General features: G+C 40.5%; 2 protein-coding genes across 3 annotated transcripts; one reads left to right on the top strand and one right to left on the bottom strand.

Moving 5' to 3' along the window:
• Window positions 1-21: 21 nt before the first annotated feature.
• On the top strand, window positions 22-10,354 carry znf106b (zinc finger protein 106b). The gene is made up of 21 exons (XM_026193998.1): window positions 22-152; window positions 372-576; window positions 685-746; window positions 1,000-1,203; window positions 1,305-2,414; window positions 2,519-2,876; window positions 2,963-3,023; window positions 3,425-3,579; window positions 3,659-3,719; window positions 3,814-4,564; window positions 4,647-4,696; window positions 4,844-4,977; window positions 6,004-6,138; window positions 6,333-6,449; window positions 6,559-6,750; window positions 7,006-7,068; window positions 7,812-7,931; window positions 8,242-8,313; window positions 8,459-8,530; window positions 8,628-8,774; window positions 8,881-10,354. The coding sequence occupies exons 2-21, from the start codon at window positions 451-453 to the stop codon at window positions 8,935-8,937; spliced, it is 4,047 nt and encodes a 1,348-aa protein (XP_026049783.1). The 5' UTR covers window positions 22-152; window positions 372-450; the 3' UTR covers window positions 8,938-10,354.
• capn3b (calpain 3b) lies at window positions 10,282-26,294 on the bottom strand. 2 transcript variants are annotated; one of them, XM_026194001.1, is made up of 23 exons: window positions 25,775-26,294; window positions 22,020-22,089; window positions 21,344-21,462; window positions 19,601-19,734; window positions 19,011-19,179; window positions 18,559-18,642; window positions 18,382-18,473; window positions 18,154-18,231; window positions 17,416-17,576; window positions 17,123-17,292; window positions 17,016-17,027; window positions 16,655-16,863; window positions 16,517-16,553; window positions 14,582-14,605; window positions 14,303-14,389; window positions 12,239-12,313; window positions 12,100-12,157; window positions 11,957-12,021; window positions 11,703-11,771; window positions 11,545-11,623; window positions 11,267-11,383; window positions 10,997-11,055; window positions 10,282-10,684 (listed from the first exon to the last, which is right to left on the bottom strand). In XM_026194001.1, exons 1-23 carry the CDS (start codon window positions 26,090-26,092, stop codon window positions 10,658-10,660), a joined length of 2,313 nt encoding a protein of 770 aa, XP_026049786.1. In that variant the 5' UTR covers window positions 26,093-26,294; the 3' UTR covers window positions 10,282-10,657. The 2 variants fall into 2 exon arrangements, with proteins under 2 accessions (XP_026049786.1, XP_026049787.1); XM_026194002.1 differs by lacking the exon at window positions 14,582-14,605.
• Window positions 26,295-26,971: the final 677 nt, after the last annotated feature.

Below are 26,971 nucleotides of genomic sequence, written 5' to 3' on the forward strand. Positions count from 1 at the left end.
CTTACCTTTTGTAGATCTACGACATCTCCTTTCCTCTCACAAGCTTCCGGTCTCCGGAACGCGATTGGTGGACTTTGACGTGACGTGATTTACGCAGGCAAACATGGCGGCATTAGAGCAGTGAATGCTTGTTGCCTTGTGAAATTTACGAGGTAAATATTATCTGCAGCTAAGATTTTGTTGCGTGGAACCCAAATAGGCGTCACTTTGATGCGATTAACTTTTCCCAGCGGCTTTGGCGAATCGTAATGTCGTTAATGCTCAAAAAAGTGTTAAAACCGTTTCAAACGAGTGGCTAGTTCTGAGTTGAAGACCACGTTGAGCTAATTTTCAATGTGTTTCAATGGCTGTGCTTCTTTTCTACTGCTCAGGTTCAATATAAATGCTGCCATCAGCAATGACATGTTGAGACACTGAACAGTTTGGGGTTCTAGTCTCACGTCATCAGAAATGGCAAACGTCCAAACGCCACACGAGAAGGTGGTCAAATCCCATGTGGAGCAGAATCCTCCACAAACCTCCCAGACGTCTAAAAGCAGCTACTGCATTTTGTGTCGCAGCTGGTATTTGAGGCATGTAAGTGGCTCTTAATTCACCGAAGCATCTGGATTCTCAGTAGAGATGAATAACCTGCAGTTTCTTTATAGATAATTTGTAATCTTGATAATATGTCTCTAACTACAGGAAGCACACGAGCATATGCACAGCATGCTGCATCACAGAGAGCTGGAGTCAGTGTTGGGCAAGTGAGTACTGTGTCTAATTTGAGAAATGTGTGTTTATCACTGCTGATGACAAACACTTTTCATTCAGTCAGACATACAGTGCAGTGCAAGAGTCTTGAACCACCTCTCTTTTCTTTATACCCTGCCTCGGAGAAGCCAAAACCTTTTGCAGTTTTTCAAGTAGCCTTGAACAATATTGAAAATGACAAAGTTTCACTGACATATAACCGTATTTTTAATTCTGACAGTATATGTTGTACCCTTTCTTGAACAGAGATTCCTTTCATGACTGTCAGGCATGCAAAGCTTCCTCCATGGGTTTAAATGAGTATGCCCAGCACATCTCGACCGTTCAGCACAAAGCCAAGTTGAAGAGCTTGATGTCCAAAAATGTGAAGCCCCTGTCTCTGTTTAAGACTCTCAGCACAGAGTCTATAACCCAGATCAAGGAGAGAAACAAGGCACTGAAAAGAGAGAAGTAAGTTTTTCACCTGTTTTTAATAAAACGATTGGAATCTCTCCATGTTATAATATGTTGTTGATGGAAACGACTGCCTTTTTTTTTTTCTCCCGCCGTAGGAAGAAAGTAACAAAAAAAAAGAAAAAGAAACTGAAGCAGGTGGCTGGTCAGAGGCGTGCTCATTTGTCAAAGGGAACCACCAAAACAAAGACTGGTGCATCCAAAGTGGAAAAGCATAGACAGTCAAAACAGGTGCAGCTGGAGCAAAGGCAGAATGATGAGCACAAAGGCAGGAGCAATGGTGTCGTCCAGAACAAGGAGAACAAAGTATCCAGTAAGCAAAGACCTCCTCACAATGCAGAATCAAGCCTTCATTGTCAAAGCAGGAGACTGGCTCCTATGTCTGGAGAGCCCGAAGGTCGAAGCTGGCATAACGCTTCTGTCAACAATCAGCCCTGCCGAGTCAAACTTGTGACCTCCCAAATGGAAAGATTCGTCGAGACTCAAGGGGGTGCCACCGACCTCTGGCACCAGATGGCAGGACCTTCTGTGAGCCAGTACAACTATCGCAGCAGGAAGTATAATGGTGCAACAAACACAGTCTTCACCAGCGACCAGCTCCCTGATAATGGAGCCATCATCTTTGATCGGAGCCAAGCTGCGACTACACGGCAGGAAAGTGTACGCCGCTCAGCTCAACCTGCACCGGCCAACAGCGCAGCTCCTATACGAGAAGTTGATGTCACTGCCATGCTGAAGCAAATCAGAAGAGCGCTGGGTGTGAGGGAGCCATGCAGAGCAGACCGAGAAGCCCGGAGACAGAAGAGTGAGGCCGGCGTCCAGGTGGCTGATCCCGTGACCTCACAACAAAGCAGAACTGAGGCAGAGCAGCCAGCAGGCACCTCCGCTCTGACTGAAAAAGCTCAGGACCATGAAAAGAGCTCAGGAGGTGCAGACAGACTGCCAAACAACGGGAATAATGCATCTCAGGTGGCCACCAACGGCCTGACTTCACCTAAAAGATGTACTGAAAAGACCGCTTCATCTGAGCCGGACTCAAACAAACCTAAGGTTCGAATTGCTCACAAAGCAGGCCAAGCTCATGGGGAGAAGGAGGCTGGATGTAAATCAACTACAAACACGTTGCTTAGCTTTTCGGGGGCCAGGAGTAATCAGAACTGGACAGCAGGGCATGAGGAGGTGAAAAGGAAGGCAAAAGGCACGCAGAGGTGAGGAAATCGCCATCCAATAAGGTGTTTCGTTGTATTTGTGCTTTCCCAGTTTGGAGTTGATATTTCTTTATGCTATTTGTTGTCACTGTTTAAACTTTCAGGTTTGGAATTGAGTTGTCGAATTGTCCGACTCACCAAGGCAGCTCAGTGCGTCCGCAGGACTTTGACATGCCGCTGTCCGAAGGCTTCCACTGGGAGTCGTTTCCAGACTCTGTTTCGGTGCCACACTCGACTGCACCCCCTCCATTCCGAGACACTGCTGATACTGAGCGTGACACAGGGACACAGTCAGACTCTCAGGTTCAGGAAGCTTCAGGGCAGCCGGCTGCAGCTCAGGATCCTGGCAGCAGCCAGACAGCTGCACAAATACAGATGAAAGTGGAGCCAAACTTTGAGGATTTTAATTCAGATTTAAGGGGCAGCACTAGTGCCAGCAAGAGGAAACACACCACGGTGACGGTGATTAGTACTGCATGCTGTGACGCATTTTCGAAACATCCAGTTTGCAGATGCATTTCAGTGGTGGAATTGATATGTTTTTGCAGGTTGACGGTCATTCTGACAAGGAGCCAAGTGGGAAAAAGAAGAAAACAAAGTCAAACAAAGGTGATTCTGATGATTAGTAAGATTTTTTTTAGGTAACAAACCTTTTTATATGCAATGAAATATAAGAAACTGGAACAAACATTGTCACATTTGACCTCTGACCTCTCCGTCAAGGCCAATTGATTAAGCTTAAGGTCAAAGTGACAATCATGCTATATTTAAAACAATGTTTCTTGCTGCCATGGTTTGTATTGACATCATATTGGGAATGATATATGGGGATTCTAAATATCACGTTAACCTTCTACCTCAATCTGCTTTCAAACGTTCATAAACTGTCTTTTATCCTTAAAACTATGCTTAAATTCTGAGGCAGCTTAAGATAATGTAGCAGTTTTTTGAGGGGGGGGGGGGTCAAACATTCGTCAGTCATTCCCACTTTTTTTTCCCTCCACTTGCAGATCAGGAACAAATGGACCAGCTGTTGGCGGTGTCACTGCGTGAGGAAGAGTTGAGCCACTCATTGCAGAATTTGGACAAGTCTCTGGTCCAGGCCCGTAATGCCCTGCAAACTGCGTATGCAGAAGTCCAGAGACTTTTGCTACTGAGACAGCAGGTAATGAAGAAATGTCCAATAAATAAATGTTTGACCTCAAAGGAGCCATTCATAAGTTTGGGTCTTTCTGCTGTTTTAGTTCACTTCTGAGGTCAACAGCCTAAGAGCCAAGCGCATTGAGATCCTGCAGGGAATGCAAGGTACGGTAGATGTACACTGGCAGTGAAAACTTGAACTCAGAATGGTTCCGTGTGCAACAAATGCCTTTCTCTCGTCTTTCTTAATCTCTTCCAGAAGGGTACTCAGGAACATCGTCATCGGCGGGAGCTGCCAGTGTTCGATCTCCCTCCATTCCTCCTTCGAGCCTGTTACCTGGCTCCTCAACAACTCAGCAATCGGCTTCCACAGCTCCAGCATTATCCATCACCCCACCTCTTCCAGCTCCGCTCGTTTTAACAGTGAAGCAAGAAATGTGCCATCGGTCCACAGTTGGACAAGCCAGCCACTTGTCCACAGCAGTGCCCAGTAAAACCGATGCTGCTCAGGTCCCTCTGAACCAACCCGTATCTTTGTTTCCCTCCCTGCTGCTCCCACAAACACACTTAGCAGCTCCCTTAACTGCTGCTGCTGCCATCTCTGCCAATCAGTCCAACGCAGAGTGCTCCACATCTGCAAATATACTTCTTTCTCTTGAATCATCTGCCAGGCAGCAGCAGCAGCAGCAGCAGCAGCAAGAAACAAGAGTGGGATTACAGGACTGTGCAATGACAAAGATGGTGGCCAAAGAACCAGAGCCAGCCAGTGGTAATCCCGAAAGAGAAAAACGGCAACCTGTGGCAGATGACAAGGGGAACGAGAGCGACGATTCTGTTGAAATGATCGATCGCTCCAACATGGAGGTCATAGCCGTCGATGAATCGGACTGTGAGGACTCATTTGGAAAAGATTTAAAGGTTCCGGCGCAGCCACAGGAGCCGCTTCACTCTGTGAATGCTGAGTTCAGCTCTGCAAGCACACAAACGTCTCAACAAAGTCAGGACAACAGGTGAGGTTCACGCTTTGGATCGTTTCAGGGTTCCAATCCTGAACTTTACAGGAAAACTGATCCATTTCTCTCATCCCTTCAGTGAAATTAAGCCATCAGCTTTGGAAGGGAAAGATGCCAACACGCCTGCAGGTGAGTAATCTCTGCTGTTTGTCAGCAATGATAAAACATACTGCCTTTTTTGAGCTAAAATGTACCATGAAAATTTCAAATATGTATTATTATTTTTTTAGATTCTTAAAAAAAAGAAAGAAATAAACCTAGTCGCTGTTATTTCAGCATCCGTTGATGATGAGGAGCCATCCTTGGGAGAGTTTCTAAATCACAGCGGCCCCGTGAACAGCCTTCAAGTCCACAATGGCGTCCTGTACACGTGCTCGGGGGACAACACGGCTCGGGCCTACAGTCTAGTGGTATGTTCTTGGCACTTCAAAATTTTGTCCAGTTTTATCTCTAGTGCATTTTTTTTCAATTTGAGTCTCTGAACTGGACTTCTCAAGTATCTTTGTGGCATTGGTGCAGTTTTTAATGAAATGAGCTGACAGTTAACCACGAGCAGGGGTTAAAGTGGGATTTGGCATTGATACACCCTGGGTGTAGAATTACTAACGGTACCAGCTGAATTCAGTAAGATGTAAGCAGATATTATGTAAGATATTTGTCTAATTTCCAGTTCCTATTTGCTAAAATTTCACTTGCAGTTCCCACCTGTGAAACTGTGCAGAAACCTTGCAGACATGCTCCTCTTTAGTAGGCAGCTATAAGCTTAACTACAGCAACCTCAGCTTTACGTGTGCACCATGAATGCATCACAGGGGTGAGACAGGGTGTGTTCAAGGTGTAAATGAGCCGTGGGACGTTATTTTCTTATCACTGAAGTATCTCCAGGCCATCACCAGAAGCAACGCCGGGCTGCAGCGTGTGAACTCATATCAATATGCACTAGCCTGACTGCCAGATTTAGTTGCTCATTAGCTGAATGCCGTCTTTCCAAACCTTTCTGGTCCACTTTAGCCCTGACTATGGACAGCATAGCAGATTGTAAATGGGAATAAGAGGTTGCTGGCAGTTGATTGGAGAAATTGGTCGTAAACTTGCAGTTGTGCCATTTAATGTGGTGGTTTCAGGTCCAAGCCACACCTTTCTTTGGAAGGTAAATGTGCTCTGTTTCTGATCTGCATTGCACTTTTACAAGTTTTACTGCCACTCTGTGGTTAGTTAGCCAGTGTTTGCAGACAAGCATTTTTCATGCAAATGGATGGAAACTGAGGGCCATCTGCTAGCGACCAAATCGATCACAATGAGGTTTTTGGTACAGCACCCTCTTTGAGAGGGATTTTAATCAGACAAAAGCGACTGAATGTCACTGTTTTGTCTTTAAAGAAATGTATGTCTCTTTCCTCTATTATTAACATCTATATTTTGTCTTATGTATCCAGACCAAGGAGTGCTTAACAATATTTGACGGTCACACAAATAAAATCAACTGTCTACTGGTGTCATCCATCCCAAATATGCCGACACGCCTCTACACAGGATCCAGCGATCAAACTATCCGCTGTTACAGCATAAAGGTATATAATGTCTTGATAGGACTTAATGTGGTTGGTGTTGGACGTGTTTTTGGAAGTAATGAAGTGCTGCTGTCACAAAGTTGCCCACTGGCTGGATTTTAGTGTGAAACTCAGTCAGAATGTGTTTGTTGAAGTAAACGTGTGTTTTGTTGAGCATTTATTGATTTTGTCTTATAATCGACTGTTTTCTGCAGTCTAAGAAGTGTCTGGAGCAGCTTGCCCTTCCTGACAGAGTGCTGTATTTGCACATAGCCTGGAATATTCTGTATGCTGGGACTGCCAGCGGATCAGTTGCTAGCTATGATGTAAAGGTCAGTGAAATTGGATAATTACTGTACATGCCATAGTGTTCATTTAAAAAAAAAAAAATATATATATATATATCCCTTCTCTTCTTTCCAACAACTTTGATCTTTTTAGACTCTGAAACAGCTGGATGTGTTCGAGTGCCACGGCCCACGAGGCGTGAGCTGCCTGGGCACAGCTCAGGAGGGCGCTCGCCGGCTGCTTCTGGTCGGATCGTATGACAGCACTATCAGCGTGCGCGATGCCAAGAGCGGCTTGCTGCTGCGGTCACTGGAAGGTCACACCAAGACTGTACTTTGTATGAAGGTGGGGAAATTCTACATCCTTTAACAGTCTGTTTTGCTGAAAACGGTTATTAAAGTTTTCATAATCAACATCAAGTCTGTATTGACATCAGAGTCAACATTCAGCATGTGGTAAAACTTGATAGTCATAAAATGACAGCAGTGAAAATGTTTTGTTTTCTGTATGTGTGGGAGGAAATGGTTGGCTGGTGTTTGGTTTATGACCTGCAGGCAGCACTTCTTGCATCTTGTTGACTTTGGTTGTTGTTGTTTTCAGGTAGTGAATGACCTGGTTTTCAGTGGTTCCAGTGACACATCTGTACATGCCCACAACATCCATGTAAGTGACTTGACTTACTTAAAAAAGATCAATGAAATTATGCTAGCGAGAATTTTCAGTGTTATTAGTGTTATTTAAAAAAAGTTGAATTCTGTTTTAATGTTTTGTTTTAGTTTTTTAGTTTGGGTGTTTTTAGTCATAAAATATTGATGTTTTATCTCATGAAAGATGCAGACACCAAATCATTTCTGCTAGCATGAGTTGTTTTTTTTGTTTTTTTTTTTAAGCCTGGTTAGCAGTCAACCATAAACGGCTCATTTTTGTCCGGCAGCCGCGTAAAAACTCAAGTTTGAAAATGCAATAACTCAAGAACAAGCTGGTGAAGGATTTTGAAATTAACACAATTGGTGCATCTACTAAACATCTCAAAAGAATTTGAATCTCAGGGAGCTCGACCTCAAGATCAAGGTCAGAGGTATATTTTTTTTAAACGTGAACAGAATAAATCGAGAAAGATGTCACTGAAGATTTTTGAACTGCTACCGTAGAGGCACTACTAAAAGTGTCTGACAACTTCTAATCCTGATAACCTTGATCTCAAGGTCAGAGGCCAACTTTTGTGAAAATCACTGAGGATTTTTGGATTTATAACATAGGTGCTTCTACTAAGAAGCTGAGGGCTATTACTGTTGGCTGCCGGTATTTTTAGTGTAACTTTAGTAATGTGTGCGAGCCTTGTGCTTTTGGTAAGTGATGTGTGTTTTTTATCGTTTAGTTTTGTTGCCATGTTTTCCTGTCTGCAGACGGGCGAGTTGGTTCGCATCTACAAGGGTCACGGTCATGCTGTCACATCAATTGTCATCTTGGGGAAAGTGATGGTAACAGCCTGTTTGGATAAACTGGTTCGAGTTTATGAGCTACAGGTATTATGACTCTATTTTCTTCCAAAGTAGAACAGAAAAGAACGCAACAAATGATTAGGTTACAATTTTTTTTCTTTTGTAAATGACTGTTGCAAATCCATTTAGACTTTAAATGCTGTGCGGCTTTGGTTGATGCTACATATTTGTCCCTGTGCATGTAACTACACAATTTGAGGAACTTTGATTTTTCTTTTTTCACCTTTTTGGGTATTTAAAAAAAAATAATTTTTTATAAAAACCTTTGTAATCTGTTTTTAGTTACAGTTATCTGTTGTCGTGTGTGTGTGTGTGTGTTTTACTTTGTGTTTAGTCTCATGACCGGCTGCAGGTATATGGCGGTCACAGTGACATGGTGATGTGCATGGCTGTACATAAAAGTGTGGTAAGTGCAATTAAAGCTGGTCCAGCTGTATTTTTTTTTTTTTTTTGCTTTTTAAATATAAACTTGCTTGGCAGCGGTTCATACAGGAAAGGGATGAATAAACACTGCTGACTTGTTTCTCTGTGGTCGATTGCTCCACACGCAGATCTACACAGGCTGTTACGATGGCAGCGTTCAAGCTGTAAAGCTCAACTTGATGAAAAACTACCGCTGCTGGGTAAGAACCTGATGTTATAAACTGGAACAGTGACTCCTCCACGTTCACACAGTGCCTTTTTCTTGAAGATTTTTTGTTGTATTTGCTCTCTTTCCAGTGGCAGAATTGCTCTCTGATCTTTGGCATGCAGGATCACTTGCTACAGCACCTTACTAAAGATCACAGCAACCAAAATCTGCAGACGGTCAAGTGTCGCTGGAGAGGCTGCGACACTTTTTTTGCCACGCAGCATTCAGTCAGACAGGTAGTGAACAGTTTGTTAGCGTACCTCATTAGCTAGGCTATGTGTTTTCTTCTTGTGGTTCATTCAGAGAGACCAGTTTGTCAGCTTTGTTTGCATTTTGCCGCAGGAGCTTTCTGAACACATGCAGACTCACGTGGAGAACGACAGTAACGTGCAGCCCTGATGGGAATGGTGGTAAAGTGATGCAGCAAGCCAGGGTGGAGTCTCACACGCTCTCACGTTTTTGTTTCCAGCTTGTCATTTTGGTGGTATTCTGAGATTTCAAAGTCATCAAACTGCAAGTAAAATTCAGAAATTCTCTGAGATTAAAGTTAGAAAATTGAGAGAAATACACGACACAGATTGTGTTTCAGTGAGAATGAGCAGCGGGTGATAGCTTGAGCTGGAAAACATGAGCTTCTAAATCATCTAAATCACTCTGTTGCTTTCTCCTGTAAACACACAGTGCTAAAAATCACTAGTGTGCTACTGATGGTTATAAAATAAAGCATAATGCGATAACTCATGCATGAACCTGATCAGCATATCTATGCAGAGTTAAGCCACTTGCTTTGTTTCTTCCTCTCATAAATGTGTCAATTAATCTCAGGCGATTTGTATTTTCTCACCGCTTTGTGAGTTAATAATAATATTCGGCTTTTTTCCTCTTAAAATATTCTGCATTTTTCTCCTATATTTACCACTTTAATCCCACAAAATTGAACTTCTTTTCCTTGGACGTTTATAACTGGTATTTTCTTGAAGTGCCACTAATCCATTAGATCATTTCATACTTTGTAATTTGGATTTATTTGTTAATGAAAATTGTTTCCTGCTTTTTTTTTTTTTTTTTTTTTCTTCCTGTGAAGACGTCGAGTTGTCATGAATATCATTCATTTGTATGTGAAGCTAATAAACATGCAGCAAATTGAGAAACGTGTCAGAATAACTGTGAAGTAGACTGTACGGTGAACTCCACCAGCTGATGATGTTATGGAAGCTCGTGAAAAAAAAAAAAGTTTGCTCTCCATAAATCAACATTTCAAGTTGTATATCTTGAAATTTCAACTTACTCAGAAGCACCTTAAAATTTTGGGGTATTTAGTAAGCCAAAATTTTGAGATGCGCAACTCAAAGTTTCAACTTTGTCTGGCGATTTTTAAAAACTTATTTATTTATATTTTTCCAGTGGCAGAATTGAGATTCCGTATGATACCCATGAGTTTTCTAGGAGACTCCTCGACTCCCCAGACAGACGGGAGAGATCAAAGATGATGCAGCAGAAGCAGAGATACTGTATTTCTTTGACACATAGCTGAACCGCCATGATTTTATTCATGTAAAGCCTCAATTCTCCTGCTTATTATTCCTTTATTTTGTTAGCTGACTTTTGGTCATTTTCACATTTCTGACTGTAACTCTTGGAAATGTTCTGTTTCCCTGTTTAACTTTGTTCTACATCACATATTTGAAACCAGGCTGTCCAAAGACTCTCCAGCAATCTTGTATAATAAAAGTCACGCCTTAATTTTAGTACAGTATGTATTTTATTTTGTTTAATACCTACTGTATGTGTACATCAATAAAATTACAACAAATAATCACAGTGTTTGCTTCCACTTTAAAATAAAAGCATTGATAGCCACATATTCTTTACGACTTAACAACAAAGGGAAATTCTGCATCTGTGCGTGTCTGTTTACATTTCACATTAACATCTGGTGTAACCTGGTTATCAGAGCTCAGAAAACCTACTTCTTATCTGTTTTAATATTTAAAAGATTACAGGAATAAACCTGACCATTAAATCTGAATCTAGAGGAAATTGGAGCAATGACGAGCTACGTCGTGGTGAAGTTTATTCCAATCTCACGTGATGAGTCGCCAACTGACATGGACATGATCTATGAGTACATCGTCAGCTGAAGCCACTGTAAAGAGAATAAAAGAATTATTGTCATTTACTGTAGCACAGCAAAAGCCACATTGATGATACCATTTCTGTGTTTTGGTTTTTACTGTGTGACTCAAGTCAGCAAAAAAGATATTAGAAACACCCTTCAGGGAAATGTAGTTTTCACTCTGTACATAGTACACTTCTCGATTTCTGTAGTTCCAGGCTTTTCCCCCCTCATTTTATTCCTACTTTAAGTTTTATTCTTTACAAGGTCACAAATGACCTAAATAGGACCAGATTAAGTTATAGAACGAGGCACAGAACGGCAAAAATAAGAGTGTCTTACCTCCAGCACGTTGAGCTTGATTATTCCATCTCCATCTTTGTCAAAGGCACTGAATGCTCCTATAAGAGACAACAGATTATGGAGCTGGGTAACTTTTCAACCACTCAGAGCTTTAAAAATACATTAATTCATTCTGTAAGATAATTAGATTCAGTAAAGTAAATTTAATATCACTATATCATCATAACAATGTCTTAAATCTGTCAAATAGGCTAATAATCAGTCCTATGCAAGTGTTTTTGGCACCAGATGTGTGTGGTCTGTACTTACTGAACATGCCTTCTAGCCTCACAAAGCAGCAGATGTAACTATCAAAATCAATGTTCAGGCGTTCATCTGCATAGCGCATGGCTATGATGTCATACAGTTGTTTGTTGAGTTGAAACCCTGATATGGAGATAAAAAATATATATTTAAATATGTAAATTGCATCATTCTCACATTAAACTGGAACGCACAGGCAAGGAATGCATTGGCAAAATATGTTAATTCTAAAAAGAAATAATAATTATTGTGCTACAAATGAAAAATCTGTTTTTTCTGCTCACCTGCATCATTAACAGCATTCCTCATCTCGAAACTACTGATAGACCAGGTTTTATCTTTGTCGTAACGTTTGAAGATGAGCTGCAGACCCAAAGTCGGACAATCAGATAAAAACATATCAAGCATGAGCAGACATCAGCTGTGGTTAAAGCTATCCTACCTGCCAGTCCTTGATCTTTTTCCACAAGTGTTTGAACTCCTGCAGATTCAGCTTTCCTGTCCCATCAGTCTGAGCACAAAAGCATCAGTCATGGAAACACCTGCTACGTACTGTTCAACCCAACTGTTTTACTTTGACTTTCCAGAATAAAGTATTTACATAAGGTGCAATGTTCTGTTCTGTTACTGGGAAACTGGGCAAACAGTAGAGTTATGTGCACGCAATCCTCTAATTGAAATCAGTTGAAAGGATACGTCCATTAAGGCGATCATACTCCGACACGTCTCGAGGCTGAAACCTTCTGACTTTATGTTATTATCTGTGGAAAAGCACAGCTCAGTGTGAATGCCGAGCACGCTGGCGGCAGCTGTAATCGCAATCTTTTCTGCGTACTCACGTTTGGAAAGCACGTTTTTTAAGATCGTTTTGAGTTCATTGGCACAGATCTGCATGTCCTGAAGGAGCGATGATTTGTTTCATATTAGCCGATGAGAGTCTTTATAGTGTTGTCCTCAAACTAACTGTGCAATACTCACATCACCAGCAATCTGTTGGTAAATAGCCCTGAACTGCTTTTCCTCGTCGGTTTCCTCAGGTTGGAGAAGTTTCCGCTGAAGGAGAGAGGAAAGAAATTATTTACAAAGACAGGTTCACAAAAAGAAACTGCGAAGACTTAGAAACGTGAAGGAAAGAAACACTGATGAACTTTGCTGTGCAGCAGTAACTAAAGATTAGAAATAAGGTTTCAAAGTTCGAATGCTTCTAACTCAAAGAGTCCAACACCTGTAGTTGTGGAAGAAGAAAGTTTTCACAGGAATCTGTGCAGTCCCATGAAAAACTAAAGCATGGCTGATTCAGTCACTTGTAGAACTGCACAATAACCTGAAGTAATCATTTTCTGTATGACTTTATGAGTCTTTACAATGTTGGGTCAGTTCATTGGGGACATTTGTGCACAGGACCTCGATTCTTTTCTTTTTCAGTCATTCTGTTGTAGATTTGTTGTTGCACGACCCAGTTTCAGCTTTCGGCAGCTGTTGACGGATGGCCTCACATTTGGATCTAGAATACTTTGGTATACACAGGAGTTTATGGTTGACTCAATGACAGCAAGGTGTCCAGGTCCTGTGGCTGCCAAACAAGCCCACATCATCACCCCTCCCTCAGCATGCTTGGCAGTTGGTATGAGGTTTTTGTGTTGATATGTTGTGTTTGGTTTTCACTAAACGTGATGTCGTGCACCTTCACTTTGGTCTCGTCTGTCTAAAGGACACTCTTCCAGAAGTCTTGTGGTTTATTCAGATTCAACTTTCTGAGCCAAAGCTCTGCTGCCATGTTTGTTTTAGAGAATAGAGGCTTCTTCCTGACAACTCTTCCAGTTCAGTTTCTCTGAGCATTACCTTGGGGTGAACTTGGTGATACATCCACTCCTGGGAAGATTGTTGCATCGTATTGACACACAACAGAATTTTTCTCATCAGTAAACAGTCAAAACCTCTGATTTAAAGAGGTGCTCCCACTTTCTGATGATCAATTAATCAAGTGCATTTGATTACAAGCACCTAAAAGCACTAACAGTATACGTCGTTTCTGAGAGGACTGCAAAGAAAACTTTTTTACACGAGTTATGGATATAAGTTTTAAAACTTAAGTTTATATAGACATATAAGCGATCAAAGTGGCACCTTTGAGGAATTCCCCCTTTCATCAATTCATGACCCAATGCATGCGTCCAAATCAACAAAGACTGGTTTCACCAGAAGATTAAAGTACTGGAACGGCCCAGCCAGAGCCCAGACCGGACTCCACTACTGAGTCTGTGTTTGGCTTTGTGGGGAAATAATTGTGGATAATCTTCTTCCTGCCAGACAACGATTTTTCCTGATGTTCGAAGCAACAAAGTTGGGTCATTTTCAAAAGGTTTTCACTTGAAGATTTCACTTTAATTTCATACAGAACGCTGTACACTCAGTCAGTCTCTATTTGGTACTACTGTGCAGTATCATGTAGTCCAATACATCTTCTCTATCATAGGATGCATGTATAGCACTCATAATAATCAGTTGCTGCTGACATTGTTGTAAAAGTGTAAATCAAATTTCATATAAATTAATAAAGTCATATTTAAAGGTAGTGTTACACTAAAATATATCGACAGAGTGTTTTGCTTTGTTCTTGTTGTTCTTGTGAGCAAGTCACAAAGTTATTTAATTACCATACTAACTGGTCTTTATAGGCATTATAAAGGGAAAGCAGGTGTATATATATATATAAGGTGTAACATTAGAAAGGGGTTTTCATGGCTTTTATCAGTCTATTTAATCATTAAATGATTGGATGTGTTTCTCTATGATACCAGAGGAGAGCAGCATATGGGAAAAACAAGACTGCGGACAGCTAACATTAGAGTGTCTCTACAGGAAAACAGGTGCAGCTGAGTTACTTGAGCTCTACTGGCTTCAGACTCAATTGTTTTATTCCCAGTCATGTTATCTGATCCAGTAAAGATTGCATTTTGGAGTCATCAGTCACCAGGAAAATATGACAGACATGAGCTGTTTGCCATGTGACAGAAGACTCGCCACACCAAGGACATTTACCTTTGGTTTCTTCTTCTTCTCCCCCCGAATCGTGTCGTGCTCGATTTCTTTGCTGGCCAGTGCTCTATCTGACACAAATACAATAGGCTGACATGTAGAAAAGACAAAAAGAATTTAAAAAAAGAGTCAGTTTGCAGTAATCCCACTGGTCATAAACTCTACATTTAATATTGTGTCGGCAAACGCTTCTAATAGCTGACACGTGTTGGAAAGGAGCAGTGAAGAAAGAGCTCAGCAAAAAAGCAGCCTAACAATCCAACTGCTACAGACATTCATTACCTTTTCTTTCTGTTTCTTTTCTTGCTGGTGACCAATAAGACAAGGAGAGACAAAAAGATGAAATGAGATGAAATGGAGGAGGAAACACTTGGAAGTTCAAGTCTATTAGTTGGTCTGAGTACAGAACATATGCATCAGAACAAGCTAGGGAAAGTTCAAGAGTAAAGTTAATGAATATGTAAGACACAAAGCTGGGCTTTGAAATCAAATTCTAACTGACATTGCAGTGATCTGTAGGACATGCTGATCTGAAAGGCATTTTAATGCAGACTTTATTTTTTTTTATTTATTTATTTTTTTTTAATGCAGACTTTAAACAGGTCATATTAGTGTCATATTCAGCCATGTATGTATGAATAAGAGGGTGGGCGGGGCCCTGCCACTTTTTGTTGGAGCAGCCAATTAGGAGCGAGTGAGGTTAAGTGGAAGGGAGCTTGTTTCATACAGTGGATTAACTGAAGGGGGTGCACCTAGGATACATGAGGGTTATTTTGAACCAAATATATGCAAAGCTACTTAAGTTGAGTCCAAGAATACGGAGTTGTATGTGAGCATAGTGTTAAAGTTAAATGTGGCATCTAATGACTGTCTGCTGCACTCCATGGAAAGATGAATGTAGTATTTTCATCCTTCTTGAAGCGGGATTTTCCCCCCAATATTCTTTATCTTTTCTACTTTTCATCTCTAGTGCTTTGGTGTAAGGAACTGAACCTGCATATTTGTATGTATGGATTAACAACCCCGTCTTTGTGTCCTTCATCAGAGTCCTTCAGTTATATTAAAACTCCCATAAAAAGGAAAAGAGGTGATCTCCATTTCCATTTTGTACAAAAGAAACAATTAAAGAAGATATAGTATGGTTTACACTTCCCCAAACAGTCAATACACTGTCACAGCTGAGAAAGTCCAGTATCTTCATTAACTGAGTGCAAGTATGATGAGGGAGTGCTACAGTAAGGATGTGATGCAACCCCAACTAGCAAATTTGGCACTGTATAAATAAATAAACAAAATTGAATAGATGTTTCTGAAATACACTCACCAGCCACTTTATTAGGTACACCCATTCAACTGTTTGTTAACACAAATCAGCCAGTCATCGTGTACATTTCTTCAACAGCAGCAGAAGAACAGGAAACCGAGGCTACAGTTTGCATAAGCTCACCAAAATTGGACAACAGGAGATTGGAAAAAATTTTGGGTGGTCTGAGTCTCAATTATGGATGGTTGGGTCAGAATTTGGTGTAACCAACATGTAGGCACAGATCCATCATGCCTTGTATCAACAATTCAGCCTGCTGGTGGTGGAATAATGGTGCGGGCACCTTTTGGTCTCCTTAGTACCAAAAACATTTAACTGCCAGAGCCTACCTGAGTATTGTTGGTGACCATGTCTATTACTTTCTGACCACAGTGTATCCATCTTCTGATGGCTGTTTCCAGCACAGTAACATGCCATGTCACAAAACAGGGGCAGTTATAGCTCAGTAGGTAGAGTGGTGGCCCCATGATCGGAAGGTCGGGGGTTCGACTCCACTGAACGGTTACCCCGAGGTACCCCTGAGCAAGGTACCGTCCCTACACACTTATTACATTATTAAACTCAGATAATCTCAAACTCGTTTCTTGAACATGACAATAAGTTCACTGCACTCAAATAGCCTCCACGGTCCCATGATCTCAATCCAATAGAGTACCTTTGGGATGTGGTGGAACGGGAGAGTCCTATCACGTGTGCAGCTGACAAATCTGCAGAGCAAAAAGGGTACAACCTAGTACTATGAAGGTATACCTAATGAAATGACCGGTGAGTGTGTGTGATTAAAACACAGGTTTCTAAACAGGAAAGATAAACCAGCCTTTCAGTTTACAGTCCACTGCAATAAAAGCAAGAACATATTTTAACCCCACTGCTTCTAACATTACGCTGCAAACCTGCGTTTGATCTGATCCAATCGTAGTCTCTGCCTCCCTGTGGAGAAAAGCAAACATACCTCAGCAATGCTGCCTTTCTACATCTTGTAATTTTAAAAGCAATTTGGCTCTCAAGAAAAACACGATAGTAACCCTTACTCTGATGTGCTCTGCTTCTCAGAGAAGACCCTGAGGATGAACTCTCCTTCTTCGTGGGGTTTAAAGATTGTGGGGATGATGACGTACTCACCGGGAGGCAGACAGAAACGCTCCGTTACCTCCCGCAGGTTAATGTAACTCTTGCATTTTGCCTTGGAGGCTGTGTAGAGGAAGAAGTCCTTCTGCAGATGTTGATTCTGCCCACACATCTGTGAACAGGGTTGTAGAAATGGTGACTTGTTAATGATAGCAATAAGAAATATTATAATGTATTGTAACTTTTCTTTCCCCCCTTTTTATACAAGTGAAACCTCTCTTGGGGATACAAGCAAATAAAGTGAAAGATGCAAGATCATTATACCTCCTTCGGCACCTGCAGAGACACAAAAGAAGTTAAATATCAGGTTAACTTCTCAAATCCTGGACACGTGTGTACTTTCTGAAGAAAAAATGAGGTGTGATCACTACCTCGTAGATGGAAAAGCCTATGGTGAGAAATTTGGCCCCTTGATGGCGCTGCATCCTTCGACCTTTCTGCATCAGTGCCACGACAACAGTGCAGGCCACCTGCTCGTCATCCGGGTCATCGTCCTCCTCATACAGCTGCAGACGATACTGAGGGTTTGTCCAAAACGTGTCTGTAAAATACACAAAGTAAATATGCAGCACAGATTCATATAAACACGAATTATGTAAGTGAGAGTTTTTACAATATTGTCTTTTAAAAGTATGAAAGCTGATCCAAAAAGAACAAAGCCTACCTGGGAAGTTCCTACAGCCACCAGCAGAGCTTCCTCTCACCCAGCGACCCTCGTGGACCGACACTGTCCAGGTGTTTCTTTCATCCCCCTGCAGCGTGTCGGGGGTCAGGTTGCACATCTCCAGCTTGCTGAAATTCTTCTTGAAATCAGCAAAGGACATCCTGAAGTGAAACACAAAAGAAGTAAAAATAAAAAAGGTGCTTGCTGAGTAAATACAGTCACTAGGTTCATCATTCCCTCACAATGCAATGCAAACAAATGGTTCTCAAGTAGGAAAATGTTAAGTAAACAGTGGCAGAACAACTCCAAAGAGTTTTACAGATATTTGAGTACAGTTAAATACATTTAGCATTCACCTAGGTTTTATTGGCTTTTGAAATTTGACTGTAGTATTATACTGTAAAAAGTTAGAATTTGTATCTCTTTGCAGGTTCATTTTGTAGTGAACAAAACTGCTTGGTGGATGGGTTTTGCTATTTATAGGTTTTTATCAGTAGTGGGGCAACAAAGAGGCCATGCACGGTGGCAGTTGAAAAGTCATTCTATGTACACTGATATCTCAAAGTCACCATAAGGTGTTTGACGCTAAGCTGTGATTTGAGCTGAACACTAACAGTGATGGTAGCTATATTATACTGTAGTAGGAACTTCTCACAAAACTGTGGATGAAAGATTTCAAAAAAAAAAAAAGTTAAGTCATTATAGACAAAAAGGTGTGTGGGAAGGTGTTTCACTCACCAGAACTCACTTGCCTCTATGGTCTGTTTTTTCAGGTTTTCTCTGTCTGCAGCGGAAATTGTCGACCACTCCTTTGAACTGTGGAAAGATCAAATTTCCTAAATACAAACTAAGCAAATAGGAGACACTATTTTTTTAATTATGCTGGCAAGTGGTGAGACCTCCACTACCACCATGTCTTACTTAAGGGTGATATGCTGCGTTATTTAAGAGTAAAAATATACAAACTTTGCACTCCAGGGTCCTTTCCAGAGCACAAAACCCCAGGGATTGCGCAAACGAATCAGGCGAATTCTTGTGTCCTTTGAAACCTCATCACACTTGCAAAGAAGCAGGAAAAAAAAATAACCAAAAAAATGCCTTGTCCACCAGACGATGTGCATTTACATGGATGTCTCACTCTACCTCCTCCAGGCTTATGATGGAATAGGCATGACCCCTGACCAGCCCCTGCTCAGTCCGACTCTCCAATTCACTCTCTGAAGAAACCTGACAGACAAAGCATACATCATATGTTTTATTATTAGACTCCATAGTAGCTTTGACTGATTCACAGTTCAAAATAATCCTTGGTTATCCTATACTTGGTATTGTTGTGGACACTCAGTTTATTCCCTGTCCGAAATAAGTCATTTTAACTCTAAGCCATTTTAAGCCAATAACAGCAAAACAGCAGGTGGGTGGGGCTGCGTGCCTGAGAGTTACATATGACAGATATCTGCTCTCTTTGACAGAGCTGAGGGGAGGGAAAAAAATGTAGAAAACTTTGTGTGAAATCTGTGCATTCTACTTGCTAACACTTAAAATGAAATGAAAGAAACACGACAAAGAGTGATGCTTTAACCTCAAACACATACATCTATGGAGCAGCCCATCAGTGAGCCTCTCTCCAGTGCATTCTTCATGATCTTGTAGAGCTCTGTGGGATCATCAGACAATTCAAAGTACTCGGTAACTCCACCTGTGAAATCCTCCATGGCTTCCAAAGTGTTCCCTCCTTTCAGTGCCTCATAAGACCCGTGCAACCTGAGAGAGAGGTCGATCATTCTGGTCAGTGTGCTGACATGTGTGTTCTCCGGGGCTGATACTTTTCACACAGCTGGCTGTCAATTCGGGAAATATGAGGACGCTCGAGGTGTGTCACAAATCAGTGTGAGAGTACACTGCAAAAGTACATACGGCTCAGTAACACAGTTCATAATTGGTTGCTAAATCGCAGTTTAAGACTGAGATTTGTTGTTCAGACTAAAACTTTTATTGAAAAACCTCAATTTGCGTTAAAAACACCTGAAACAGTTCAATGGCAGACTTTTTTTCAATAAGAAGAAACAAGAACTGTCGTTCGGTGTATGGACTGGAAATCTGAACCACGCTGAACAGCAACGCATGTCAGATGACGGTGTGCATGACTGCTTGACTGCATGGGACATTAATAGGCTCTGCTTACTTGGCATAAGCTTTTTCCAAAAGAGCGCTCCAGAACTCGTTCTTTCTGAAAGACTTTGTGAAAACCAGCTGGTTGTTGCAGGTGGGAATGCGGTCGTCCACGACGACATCAATCCACTCGCCATAACGCCAGAACTGAGTGTGGAAACGACAGAGAAAATCATTGATGACATGGCAAAGTATTTTTACCATACAAGGAAAATAGCTCGCCATCCACAACATGATTGATTTATTTATCAATTTTAAGTAAGGCGAAACAACTGATAACTTTTCATGTGACATGTGAAAAACATCTTTTAAACTTTTATCATCAGCTCAAAATGTGCTCTATGCCCTGGACTACTGCAATTCATTGTTTTCAGGAGGTCCAAAAATCTCCCTGAAAAGCTTTCAGTTAATCCAAAATGCTCCAGACTGAGTACTGACATATAACTGACATATAGGGACTATAAAGAGAGCATATTTCTCCTGTATTGGCTTCCCTTCATTGGCTCCCTTTTAAATCCAGAATTGAATTCAAAATCCTGCTCCTCACATACAAGGTCTTAAATTAACAGGCCCCAGCTTATCTTAATGACCTTTTAGCACCATATCACCCCATTAGAGCACTTTGCACTTGTTGTTCATAGAGTTTTCAGGCCCCTCTTCTATGGAGTCAGCTTCCAGTTTGTATTCGGGAGACAGACACTATCTCTATTTTAAGATTAAGCTTAAGACTTTCCAACAATTGCATATAGTTAGGGCTGGATCAGGTGACCCTGAATCCTCTCTTAGTTATGCTGCAATTGGTGTAGGCTGCTGGGGGATTCCCATGATGCATTAAGTTTTTTCTTTTCAGTCACCTTTCTCACTCACTATGTGTTAACAGACCTCTCTGCATTAAATCATACTTGTGATTAATCTCTGTCTCTCTTCCACAGCTTGTCTTTTATCCTGTTTTCCTTCTCTCACCCCAACTGGTCACGGTAGATGGCCCCGCCCCTCCCTGAGCCTGTTTCTGACCGAGGTTTCTTCCTGTTAAAAGGGAGTTTTTCCTTCCCACTGTCGCCAAAGTGCTTGCTCATAGGGGGTCATATGATTGTTGGGTTTTTCTCTGTATGTGTTATTATAGGGTCTACCTTACGATATAAAGCGCCTTGAGGCGACTGTTGTTGTGATAAAATTGAATTGAACTGAATAAACATGAAGCAAAAATTCTGTCTGAAAAAAGGCATCAACATTTTTCATTTGACAGAAATATCTGTATATCCTTCATCATATCATGTTTCACATTAATAGATACTATAGTATAATTCCATGTTGAGATATTTGGACTTTTTAAAAAAGGTTTTATTGTCATCTACTCAAATGTGATTTTGAGTTACGTCTTTAAAATTTTATAACACTTTATAACACTGTGTTTATTCAAATATGTTTTTGAGGCAAACATTAAACGTTTTACCCCATTGTATTCATTTTAAAGACTGAGCTATGAGTGAACATATTCACAATCAGGTTATTAACACTAAATACACTCAACAAAACCAAACCAAGGCGCATTTTTACACTTTATCCAAGAACATAAAAATGTATTTATAAAAACCTACTCTCCCACTGACCAAACGATCATAGTAAAAAACTAATATATCGAAATCTGAAATACTCTTTGACATATGTTTTACTTGGTTTTCCTTTTACTATAAATTTGACACACATAAAATGGTTTTCTGTTAACAGCACGATGCCCAAAATGTCACATTTCAACCTGGAAGTGGAAGATGCCGGCGTAGTTTTCGGTGAAGCTCTGGTCCGGGGGAATAACTCTGTACAGCAGCTTCTCGTTCAGCGTGAGACAGGCGATGGCAGCCAGCAGCCAGCAGTCACCTGTCGACAACAGATTGATGAGCTGTGATTTCATCCAAACAAATTACTTCACAGGGTAACAGAGTTGTCACACACCAAATTGCTGCAAGTGTCAGAATTCGAACTCGAACTCAGGCTCGAGGTCAGTAATTGTTCAGCATGCTCACTTGCCCCATAACCAATATAAAATCAGATGCAGATGAAACTGACACTTACACTGCTCGACTTAATGCTTTCAGGCTCTGGTAGCTGTTTTGTTTGATGTCATCCCTTTTATAAAAATTAGTTAGAGGCAGGGCTTTTGATAGTAAACTATTTGCACTGCCAATTTAGAATCACTAATTAACCTATTAATTAAAACCATGCATGTTTTTGGACTGAGTACCCGGAAAGAATCCGCACAAACATGAGGAAAACATGCAAACTCCACACAGAAAGGCCCCAGCTGGAGCTTCTTGCTATGAGGCGACAGTGCTAACTTAACATACAGGCTTAAAAAAACCACTGTAATGTCTTTTCAAAAGAGTGAAATGTGGGTAAAATCACTTTTTTGAAAGCGCAGACAGTTCAGATGTTACCTAATTCTCCCTGACAGATGTCTGTTCTGTTGGCTCCATCTATGATGAACTGGGGGTTTTCACAAATTTCCTGGAAGACAAAAAACGTCAGGAAGGGAATTTTTAAAAAAAATATGTTATGAAATCTCAGTCGTTTCACATTATGAAAGTAATGATGTACTTTTTCATTTAACCAAAGGATGTTCTCCATGACATAATGCATTTGTTATGTGTCAGCAGATGACGAAAATGACTAAAAGGCAGAATAATTGTTCTTTCCGTGGAGAATCGGTATAGAATCTCAATTGTTATATTTTCTTCATCCAGGAAGTGAAACTCTTGAGATTAAAAATCTCTTTTGCAACACTTCCTGCGTCCTGACAGACAGTTACCCCGTGAGAAACCTGAGCACCAAGAGAAAACCCAGGACTTTCTTTCTTTGCGCCACTTTTCCTTTGGTATCAAACTGCATGGAAAAAGTTGGCTTTGTATATAAAACCAGAAACTTTGGTTCCAAGTTATTTGTACAGATTAAGCTCCTGATTATAATGTAACGGATACCAGACAAAGGTTCTGTACGGCTGTTTGTGTTCATACAACTTTAATATCTGCTTTCAAACATCAGATTTATGTTTATTCAGTAATTTGTATCACAAAATTATTTTTTGACATCAAATTATTTTGATCCCAGAGTTTTGTTATGTATGTTTAAATATACGATATATTTTATACATGTATAAATCTGTAATGATTTTCAAACCTGTTATTTAAAAGCTTAGGGAGAGGGTGGCAAAAGCTTGGAAAAACAAGTGGTACTAAAAAGAAACAGCTGGGGAAACATTTTGCAATTAAATAGTTTATTTGGCAACAGGTTAGTAATATGACTGGTTTAAAAATAACTTCTTAGAGGCAAAGTTTCTCCAGAGTAAAGGGCAAAGCTTCACCAATCTGCAAAGAAAACTGAATTCACGAATTGTGGCACAATTTTAGAATAATACTCCAAAATGTAAAATTGTGACAACTTGGAATATTTCATCATTTAAAGTGAATAATATCATCACAAGGTTCAGAAACTCTGGAGAACTCTGTGTATCAGAAAGGCTGAAAATCAGTATTGGATGGTCATAATCTTTGGGAACTGAGGCAGCACTGCACGATTCTGGCATGGGAATCACTTCCAAAAATCTTTGAATGTGGACACAGTTCATTCTGCAATCCGCAAATGCTTTGTGATGCAAAGAAGAAGCCATGTATGAACATGATCACATCTAGAAATCTCATTTAAAAACGACTGAAACAAACTGAAAAACTGTTCATCTCTGAATCTACGATCGTCTCTGAACTCAGCCTGTGCATCTGAAAAGGCACTATCAGTGCTGAAAGGTATATACAGGTTTTAGAGTGACATGTGCTCCTAACGTCTATTCAGAGAGAGCCTTACTTATTCCAGAAACACAATGGTAAACCACATATTGTGTCTATTAAAAAGCACAGCTTCGTAAAAGAAAAGTCCCTGTGCTGAACCTTTTCAGAATTGGGTTTGTAAATATCCGTCTCCTCAACTCTTCTCTCCTCGTGTCATTTCCTCACCTCTTTTGGGACGGATTAAGGTCTTTAGTTGAGGAGTTTCAAAGATTTGAAGCTTGTGAAATGATAAAGGGGATTTGTCCATCCTGACATGCTGCCCTGGTTTGCTTTCTGTTTTTACCAAACTTCTCATGGTTAGATTTCAGATTACCGCTTCCCCAACACTCAATTTATTTGCAATATAAAATATATAAAATATAAAAGCTTATATTTCTGTTGATGGAAAACTAAAATCTGGATTTACAACTGAAAGCAAGTGATGTAATGCCTTCTGCCAGGTCAGGTTTTGGAACCATGAGACGCCCTCTGCATTCACTTCATATTTACATGGAAGCTCCTGTTAGAGGCCCTCTGGTATAAAAGACCTCACCTCATAACTCCTGATTACAAATGTATTTGTAAAACAAGGCGTTGTTGTCCAGACTGTCTACTATAATGAATATTCACACACATATACATACATGATTTCAGCATTTGACTTAAGTATGAATTATGCTGTGGGTCATACATCTCCATTGTATAATACAGCCTGTGACTAAGGCCGTAATTCCCCTGAATTAAAATGGAAAATGTATTTTATTTGAAATTACAAAATATTTAGATTTGGTACACAGAATATAATGTAAGCAATTTTTAGTAGTGTGCAATTTCATAGTAATTTTGAAGAAAAACAAACTATTTTTCCCCATTTTACATCATAAAATATAAAAATGCAGTTTCATGTTCCTGATTTAAAGCACCCTCCACAGCTGACCCCTGTGTGGCATTCAAGTATCACTGATCTCAGCTGAGTGTCTCACGCTTCATCGGTGAAACTTGAAGCAGCAATCAGCCTTCGTGTTAGTGTTATACTGAATTTACAAAGCAGGCATTTAAGAATGAGATTAGCGAATAATGTTGGGTTGAAAATTATTTTCTTATGATTTAATGAAAATGTAAAAAATATATCATACCATCATGCTGAAAGGAATAGACAGAGCCATATGTATGCTGTTCATACAGGTCAGTGATGATGCAATACATATATGTATTTATTTATTTCTATTTAACACCTTTTATAATCTTGCACCCGGGTTTTTAAACAACTTTTTATCCTAACTTTTGATTTTCTTTTCATTTTTATCATACTTCTGTCAATTTTGTGTAATGGAATCGAATGCCTTTGTACAACACTAAAAAGCGTTGAATAGGAAAAAAAATGTAATACTTCCACTTTGTTGTGGTTTTAACTCCACTTCCTTTATCTGATATCCTATATTACACTACAGATTTCAATTTTTTTCTTCTTTTTGTTCGCTCATCCAGCCAAAGGATCGATGAGCTGATGTCATGGCGAGGCATCAACTGTCCACAAATCTGTCCGCCCACAATTGACAAGAACTAGGTGTGTCACGAAGTGTAACAGTTTAAAGCTCTTAAATCCATGACACATACCACAATGTGGTTTTTTGTGCATATTTCCAGCCTGTACATGCTATGCAGGGTAAGAAATATGGACACTGTAGCTCATAAAGCATTTATATTATGACGGAAACATTAAATATGCTAAAGCAAAAACAGCTGATTAGCAAGGCGTCCAGTTGAATCCACTGATTTATTTACTATGTAAAGATCCAGGTGGTCAGCTTACATTTGTGAGCTAATATTTGGAATAATTCAAAAAGAGCATTTTACATTCTGGCATTGATTCATAAGTTTTGTGTAACAGGCAGGACTTTTCTCATCGCTGCTTCTGCCTCTTGGTGTTAATGTCTTTCTCAGTGTGTTTGCATGTAACGCGAACATGTCTGAATACCTTTTGCCAAATGCCACTTTAACGACTGCCAATCTGACTCATTTATCGCCAAAGGCAAACGCCCTGGAAAAGTATCAAACCCTTTTGGGAGTATGCATCATAAAAATATGAACCCCCGAGGTCAATGCTCAGTTGCTAGTTTGAATCCCAGCACCAGCTGAGTGCGACCCTCTGCGTGAGAGTCACAGCTGTCTGTGATTGTAGAAGGTGATAACCGAGCGCAATGCGTGAGCCACCATGCAACCGTCTGAACCTGACACTCCAGCCATGTGGTGTGGAGGAAGTGATAAGGTACACAGATTTAAGAGAAGCACCTATGTAAACATGTAAGAGACTCATTCGCATTATGTGCAACTTGGCCCAAACGACATGATCCCTGAAGACTGGCACTCACCGACGGACGTTTCCATTCAATCTTCATTGAAGGTTTCCTACTGTAGAAAAGTGAGGAGTCATCTGCAGGGAACAGAGGGTCTTCAAACATAACATTCTTCTCCACATATTTGTCTCGCAGCTCCAGAAAGGTCTTAAGACGCTTGGCATCTTTGACAGCTTCATTCCTGCTGAGAATTGCTGAGTAGATGGAGTTTGACCCTGCATTTGGGTACTCAGCTTTGGTATCCAGCTGGAGAGATGTCTCAGTTTCATAAAGCACTTTCACCTTTGTTTCTTCAACGAGAAGCACTTTGCCGTCTTGTTTCTCATCTCCCATCTTGTTAGTGAACTCCTTGGCCTTTCCTCGGCTCTCTCAAGTGCAAAACGGGAACTCTGTTGCACAAGAAGCTTCGAAATAGCCCCAAAAATGTTCTTGTAACCTCCCTGATTCCAGTGCTCACTTTTAGTTCCTTTATTTAATAAAAAGTGCTGTCATGGGTCATGGGCAGCCACCAGTCTTGCTCTCACACCAGCACTCACTGTTGTGTCCCTGGAGCTCATTGAACCTAATTATAGACCTTTTAAAAGAGGGGCGGGGGCTTCTCAGAGGGAAACTCTGACCCTGTCCTAACATTTCCAAGTCACAGTGAGAGGTTAAAAAGGGTGGTCCATATTCTAAAAGAGCTTAATCAATTTTTTTTTAAACTTTTGACAAGAAAATCTGCAATGTGGGTCAAGATGAGACTAGAAAATAAGCTGCTACTATAGTCCTCATGCCACTTCCTAAAAAATATTAATTGAATTGTTGGTTAGTCCTTTTTATAATGTACAGCTTGATAATTACTACTTTCATACAACAGTCAAAGATACACTCACTGGCCAATTTGTTAGGTACGCCTTGCAAGTACCTGGTTGGACCCTCTTTTGCCATCAGAGCTGCATTAATTCTTCATGGCATAGATGAGACATGGTGCTGGAAACATTCCTCAGAGACTTTAGTCCATATTTACATGATAACATCACACAGTTGCAATGTGAGGAGAGATGTGAATCTCCTCTTCCACCACATCCCAAAGGTGCTATATTGCATTGAGATCTGGTGACTGTGGAGGCTATTATAGTGCAGTGAACTTATTGTCATGTTCAAGAAAACAGTTTGAGATCATTTGAGCTTTGTGACATGATGAGTTATCCTCCCGGAAGTAGCCAGGTAGAT

Source organism: Astatotilapia calliptera, chromosome 15, assembly GCF_900246225.1.
Source record: "Astatotilapia calliptera chromosome 15, fAstCal1.2, whole genome shotgun sequence".
Lineage (NCBI taxonomy): Eukaryota > Metazoa > Chordata > Actinopteri > Cichliformes > Cichlidae > Astatotilapia > Astatotilapia calliptera.

Coding starts and splice junctions, on each gene's coding strand:
- capn3b (XM_026194001.1), bottom strand. CDS start 26,092: ATGGGAGATGAGAAACAAGACGGCAAAGTGCTTCTCGTTGAAGAAACA. Junction 22,090..25,774: donor TTGAATGGAAACGTCCGTCG/GTGAGTGCCAGT, acceptor TTTGTCTTCCAG/GAAATTTGTGAAAACCCCCA. Junction 14,390..14,581: donor AAAAGAAACAGAAAGAAAAG/GTAATGAATGTC, acceptor TCTACATGTCAG/CCTATTGTATTTGTGTCAGA.
- znf106b (XM_026193998.1), top strand. CDS start 451: ATGGCAAACGTCCAAACGCCACACGAGAAGGTGGTCAAATCCCATGTG. Junction 2,877..2,962: donor GGAAACACACCACGGTGACG/GTGATTAGTACT, acceptor ATGTTTTTGCAG/GTTGACGGTCATTCTGACAA. Junction 4,697..4,843: donor AGATGCCAACACGCCTGCAG/GTGAGTAATCTC, acceptor CTGTTATTTCAG/CATCCGTTGATGATGAGGAG.